Source organism: Sinocyclocheilus grahami, unplaced genomic scaffold, assembly GCF_001515645.1.
Source record: "Sinocyclocheilus grahami isolate Dianchi unplaced genomic scaffold, SAMN03320097.WGS_v1.1 scaffold547.1, whole genome shotgun sequence".
Taxonomy (NCBI): Eukaryota; Metazoa; Chordata; class Actinopteri; order Cypriniformes; family Cyprinidae; genus Sinocyclocheilus; species Sinocyclocheilus grahami.
The window spans coordinates 515,388-522,425 of record NW_015505726.1 but is presented as its reverse complement, the minus strand read 5'-3'; the positions used below and the strand labels follow the sequence as shown (position 1 = coordinate 522,425).

General features: G+C 39.5%; 1 protein-coding gene across 1 annotated transcript in view; it reads left to right on the top strand.

Moving 5' to 3' along the window:
• Positions 1-7,038, top strand: part of dnah7 (dynein, axonemal, heavy chain 7) — a 75,044-nt gene that overhangs the window by 64,153 nt on the left and 3,853 nt on the right. The window contains exons 56-63 of the mRNA XM_016238762.1: positions 1,143-1,304; positions 1,432-1,632; positions 1,757-1,918; positions 2,767-2,952; positions 4,235-4,372; positions 4,500-4,730; positions 5,613-5,765; positions 6,517-6,694. Coding sequence (XP_016094248.1) covers positions 1,143-1,304; positions 1,432-1,632; positions 1,757-1,918; positions 2,767-2,952; positions 4,235-4,372; positions 4,500-4,730; positions 5,613-5,765; positions 6,517-6,694 — 1,411 coding nt within the window. The remainder of the gene's footprint in view (positions 1-1,142; positions 1,305-1,431; positions 1,633-1,756; positions 1,919-2,766; positions 2,953-4,234; positions 4,373-4,499; positions 4,731-5,612; positions 5,766-6,516; positions 6,695-7,038) is intronic.

Sequence of the window (7,038 nt, the reverse complement as noted above, 5' to 3'; positions counted from 1 at the left end):
GGCCTTCCAAAAGAGGACATGACTAGAAATCAGTGGTTAAGTTGTATTTACATCACTGTTCCAGAACAGTTCAACCCAAATATTCAGATGTGTGCAGCACATTTTATGGAGGACTGTTTACTGATCCTGGGAGAGTAGACTACAATGCTGGCTGTTCTGAGTCAGACTGCAAGTACGTTTTCATTTTCAGGATTGGCCACTGATGATTCAAACGCTAGTTTTGAGCAGTGTAGAGTAGCGCTTGTTGTTAGTCATTTCTCCGATCACAAATGCAGACATGGTTTTATGTTTACGCGGAGCAATACGCAACACAACACGTAAAAAGACAGTATAAGTCATTATAATCCATAATTATGTCCCCACTGGATGCAACAAATGCCGCGTTTATAATGGGTTTTAATGTTTTTGTCTCGTCACTCCGTCACAGGCATCACAGTATGGTAAGGGGCAGGGTTGCCAGGTTTTCACAAGAGAACCTGTTGCTCCGGTCGGGACACACCATCACAGTATGGTGAGGGGCGTAACATTTCCGTCACACGCTTGAGGTATTCGGCCAATCACAAGGCACTAGATAGCTGGCCAATCAGAGCACACCTCGCTTTTCAGACCAATTTGTAAAAATTGACGCGTTTCAGAAAGGCGGGGGGCATAGAGGAGAAACAATAATGTACAGTATGTGGAAAATAATGTGTTTTTTTAACCTTAAACCACATAAACACATTTCATTACACCAAATACACAAAATAATGTTATTTTTAGCAACATCATATGACCCCTTTAAGGCAGTGCTGCATGGCCTCGCCCCCTTTGTTGTTCCTGGGGGCGGGGTTTATGTAAATGTCAGGGTTTGTGATGTCACCAACCCAGGAAGTAGCTTGTTGTAGTCCCTACCAGCCATAACTGTATGCATTAAACTGCCATAATTTTAAGAGACAATATTTCCGTTTACATTTAACTTTCAGCGTGGTAACTTTGCAGATATTGTTTATGCTCAAACAGTAACATTACACACTAACTAAAGTTAAAAAAGTGAAATCACAATCAACCACCCCTTTAAGGGTTTTGGTTTGTTATGTGTGATGTCTTGTGTGAAGGGTTATGCTCTTCTATTGTTAACACACCATGTCTGCCTTTTTGTTCAGGGTTTCACAGGCAACAGACTGACCTCCCTGTCTCTGGGACAAGGTCAGGGCCCCATCGCCATGGGCATGATTGAGACTGGCGTCAAGGAGGGAGCCTGGGTGGTTTTACAGAATTGCCACCTGGCCACCTCTTGGATGTCCACCCTCGAGCGTGTCTGTGAGGTAGTACATAAAGATTAGATGATCCAAATATGATGGGATGGTAGCTGTTCATAGTCAATGTGTGCATGTCTACTACATAAAACAAGGTCCACCAATGGAAATGAAGCAGCACTTTGACTTTCTGCAGGAGCTGAATCCAGATACCACTCACCCAGATTTCCGCTTGTGGCTGACCAGTTACCCCTCTCCCAACTTTCCCGTGGCTGTACTGCAAAACGGAGTCAAAATGACCAATGAGGCTCCCAAGGGGCTGCGCTCCAACATCATCCGTTCTTTCTGCATGGACCCCATATCAGACCCTGAGTTCTTTGACAGTAGCTCAAAGCCGGTAGGTCCTTCACAGAGGGTTTTTAAAGTGCTCTCAATATGATGCATATCCTTTGATGGTCTTAATGTTTATTTTTGAACTCCGTTATGTGTAAGAAAAGTGGCATCTGTTTGTGTGTTTTCAGGCTGTCTTTAAGAAGCTGCTGTTCAGCCTGTGCTTCTTCCACGCCTTGACCCAGGAGAGGAGAAAATTTGGTCCTCTAGGCTGGAACATCCCTTATGAGTTCAACGAGACAGACCTGCGGATCTCAGTCCAGCAGCTACAAATGTTCTTGGACCAGTATGAGGTGAGATCACACGTGTACCTGTCTCGTCGTTGTATTCACACACAAACAAATTTCCTTTTACTGTTCTTGAAACACACACACACACTCTTCACATCACCCTCTTCCTTTTCATGCTTTCCAGCGCGCCCCTTTAAACCACCCCTAAAAAAAGAGCATTCTTGACATTTTCCCAACTTCAGAGAAGCATTCCTCATACTTCCCTTCCTCCTTTCAAAACAAGCAGACTGCACAAACTGATCAAGAGCCTCCCTGAATGCTCTGACATTTCTCCTGTGCTACGGAGTGCCACCCACTGCATTAGCAAGGGAAATTTCAACGGGAAATGTCACAATCCTGCCACTCCTCTGTCCATCTTTTCATATCCCGCCTTAAGATCGTTATATTGAACCCACTAGCCTGACATGCACCTCCACTTAATAAAAAAGAGCCTTTGTTGAGCGGCCATGCTTTTAAGACACATGAAAAGGTTGTTGTTGGGTTTTTCTTTTCTTTTTTTAAAGCAATCTAAACAATAGGGTGAAACAGTTGGGGCACAGCCCTCACCATGAGTCATGGTCAAAATGATGTAGCCACACTATTCAAAAAATATATAAATAGCACTCATGATAAGTAAGGTGATTCATAATCATGAGGAATCAAACATCTCTTGTTTTTGATCAATTAGCTTCACCTCAGTCCAAAAAGAGCTGAGTTGCAAAAATGGTTCATCAGGGAAGTGGATTTGTCATCTGTTTCCTTTACTTAGTCTGACCATCCCAAGGTTTATCCACCATGTTATATATAGTTCATATTATTACGTTTAGTTTTGGTTATATGGTAATTTCACTCGTTTTGTTTGTTCTTATTAGGAGATCCCTTTTGATGCTCTTCGCTACATGACAGGAGAGTGTAACTACGGAGGTCGTGTCACAGACGACTGGGATCGCAGAACCCTGAGCACAATCCTTTCCATCTTCTACACCTCCGAGATCATTGACAATGCTGATTACAAGTTTGACCCTAGTGGCCTGTATTACTCACCACCAGAAGGAGATGTAAGACACACTATGTACAGCATATTCAGTCTGTCATATTATATGTCCATTCAAAAGTTTGAGGTTGGAAAGTTTTTAATTTTTTTTGAAGAAGTTTCTTATGCTCATCAAGGTTGAATTTGTTTGCTCAAAAATACAATAAAAACAGTAATACTGTGAAACATTATTACAAATTAAAATAACTGTTTTGATATATTTCTATTTTGATATATTTCAAAATGTAATTTATTCTTGTGATGACAAAGCTGAATTTTTAACAGCCATTATTTCAGTCTTCAGTGTCACATGAGCCTTCAGAAATTATTCTAATATGCTAATTTGGTGCTCAAAAAATATTTCTTATAATTATCAATGTTGAAAACAGTTCAAATCAAGTCAAAGATTATTCCTATCTTAAGTTAAAGAAAAAAAAATACAATAAATATAGTATAAAAAGTCCTATGAAAATGACACAAAAAAGACAAGAAAATGAAAGAATATCAATATACTTTTCAGTGGATTGAGCAGATTTTTTTTAGAATCATCAGATGGATACAGCAGAGTTGATTAAGTTATCAATCCTTAAAGAACACATTTTATAGTTCAAAAAGCTTGTCCAGTTCTAGAGGGGTTATGTCACAAAATTTCCACAGCTGACATTAAAGCTAGTTCAATATTTCTGTCATATAAAATTCAAAGAGATTCTCTACAGAGATAACGCCAGAAACCAAACTGAACTAAGGCTTCATTTTCCATCCTTCATCATATTTCCTTCAAAAGAAGACCTTATGCACCTCTGCAAGCCAATGTTTCTCATTCAAAACAAAGCCTAAGAGGAAGCAATTATAAGAGAAAAACGACAATTCTGGTCTTTGTACAAGCTCAGTCAAGGTGTTTGTCAGCTCGTGGGTCAGAATCCCTCCCACATTATACGGCTGTGTTTAAAATGCCTACAGATATAATTGACTTTGGTAAACAAAAAAACATGCATCTTTTGGAGAGGCATTGGTCTGCCTCTTTATGAAAGTTCTGAAAAGGAATTATGAGCTATAAATTCAATAACTAAACACAGCGGGTTGCTGCCAGTGGTGATGTCTGATTTATTTGCGAGCACATGTATAATCTATGCCCAATTTTATTTGGCATTTTCTCTCAAAATCTTTTATTCATGAATGTCATTTGCATAGCCATTATTATAAATGTCAGCAATCTCAAGGGTAGCCTGTTTTAAGTGCATGCCATTATTTAGCATCACCATCATGGATTTAGTATTGCATTAAGAAGCTGATTGTTTCCTTTTCAGTATAACAGCTACACTGAGTACACCAAGACACTACCTCTAAATCCCTCACCTGAAATCTTTGGCATGAATGCCAATGCTGATATTACTAAGGACCAAGTGGAAACACAGCTGCTGTTTGACAGCATTCTTCTCACTCAGGTGCATAAACACATTTTGATTATTGGTGCAAAGTAGCTAGTTTAAAGTAACTCTCAAAGTACTATAATGACCTATTTGATGTTTGTAATGGTTTGAGTAAATTTTTTGCCCCATTTCTTCCTCACAGTCCCGTTCTTCAGGTGGCAGTGCTGCATCTTCAGATGACATGGTGTACGAGGTGGCTGCAGACATTCTCAATAAACTTCCTCAAGATTTCGATACAGATGCTGCCATGCGCAAGTACCCCACCAGCTACAACCAAAGCATGAACACAGTGCTGGTGCAGGAGATGGGACGATTCAACAAACTCCTCCAGACTATACGGGATTCGTGTGTCAACATCCAGAAGGCCATCAAGGTCAGAACATGAGCAAAACCACTGTGAAGGTTCAGCACTTCTATCGATCATGTTTCCAGGCACAAATTGTACTCTGATTTTTCCAGTTAGCCACATTCAATTAGCTTTCAGGAGTATATGGTAGCATCATGTTTTTTTGGGGGGGAAGTTGTAAAAAGAAGTTCTAAAATGCATGATGGTTTTGTTTGCGTTGATCCATTGTTTCAAATTAGCACAATTTTTGAATTATGCTACTATTTCCACACAAACCTTTATATATGTAGAAGCAAAGCAAACTAAGAAAAGTTTTTGAACATTCACTCCCTGCTGAAAGATACGGGGAAAATTCATTGTGCCCCAGGGCATGTCCTAATGCTGTGCACTCCAGCTGAGCCTCCTTGTCCTTTAGTTTGACTGACAGCTCTGATCCCAGTAAGCATTACCGCCCCGCAGGGTGAGATGGATGCATATGCTGAGATCTGATCACAACCCTGGCTTTCATTTACACATTGTGAACCCTTATCCTATAATCTAACCCCTTTATCTTTCCTGACTACAGCTTGATTTCTGCTCTGAGGAACCTCCCTCCTTTACCCTTTCATTATAATTTATGATCATATATCTCTATACCACATCAAATACAAACCTTTGAAACCAGCACTTAGAAAGACATAAAGAAAAGGACGACGTAACTTTTCCCTAGAAGGGAAAATGGCAATATACTGTAAATATGACTGATATGAGGAATGTACACAGAATGTACACTTAACCAATATTTTGAGTGATACTGTATTTCTAAAAAAAGAAATAAAGAATAAAAAAGAACACTCTTGATCATTTAAAACAATCAAGGTAAAAGGACACAAAACCAATTAATGAATGCATGTTTGTGTCTTGGCATAGGGTCTGGTTGTCATGTCTGCTGAACTTGAGGAAGTTGTAAGCAGCATTCTAAAGGGTCGCATCCCTGCCATGTGGATGAAGAAGTCGTATCCCAGCCTTAAACCACTGGGAAGCTACATCAATGATTTTCTTGAAAGACTCCAGTTTTTACAGGTAAACTCTGTAGTCATAAAGCATGTATAGTAGAATACTTTTCATTCTACCATAAGTTGTGCCATACACACTTTTGTCATGTGGAAATCACAGTAATCACTCAGTTTTGAGTTTTAAAGGCTACAGTCATTTAATACTCAGTTTGGTGTCTGTAAGATGTTTAAAAAATTTTTTAAATCTTTTATTAAACAAGGATGCATTAAATTTACCAAGAGCTACAGTAAGGAAATTTACATAATAAGATTTACGTATATTTCAAATAACTGCCATATGAATACAAATGCTATATAAATACATTTTTGGATGTGTCCACAAACACAGTCTTGTAATAAAAATGTAACCACAATACTTCATAATAATTGATAGTGATTAATTCAAAGTCTTTACTTCAAATCGATTGTTTTCCAGTGAGTTATTTGGAGACTAAAATGCACATTCATACATAAAGCAGTTAAAGCAGAAAGCATTCTAGTGTGCATTGTGAGCCACGGGAAAAACACATGAAATGCAGCTGACGTACTGTCTCATTCAGTGAGCTCAGATTACAACACTGCTTCTGCAAAGGACTGAACTGTAAATGTATTATACAAGTACCCTTCCTTTCAATAAAAGGAAAAAATAAAACTTTGAGCCTGTTACATTCCAAAGGTTTCTTTTTGGCCCTCAAGTTATGCCTCTAGAATTAGTTGTAACTGCTTGTGTTTCTTGATTTTGGTCTTTAATATCAGTATCATCTGTGTCATCCACACAGGGTTGGTATGTGGATGGCACGCCTGCAGTGTTCTGGATGTCCGGGTTCTTTTTCACTCAGGCCTTCCTCACTGGAAGCCAACAGAATTATGCCCGAAAATACACCATCCCCATTGACCTGCTCAGCTTCGACTTTGAAGTCATGGAGGACAAGGAACACAAAAACCCCCCAGAGGATGGTGAGAAAGACAAAGAGGGAGTACTGACAAGCATGAAATGTAAAATATATGAGAGGGAAATGGGTAACAAGTGACAAAAGGGAAGAGAGATGCCGTTTCATTAACCCCTCGCCGCGGCTGAGTGCCATCAATCAGAGTCAACATTACAGTGCTCTGACATCAGCCCCCTGCTGCTCTTTCATCAGTACATGATGAGCATCTCTCCAGAGGAAACCCATCTCTCTGAGGCCATCACACACTGCATGAGGCTGTTTATGAGTGTCTTTAGACTTTAGCAGATACTAACTAGTTGTGTCTACTTTATTTTTTATAGTTCAGTCAGTCAGTGTATAAAATGGGATGGG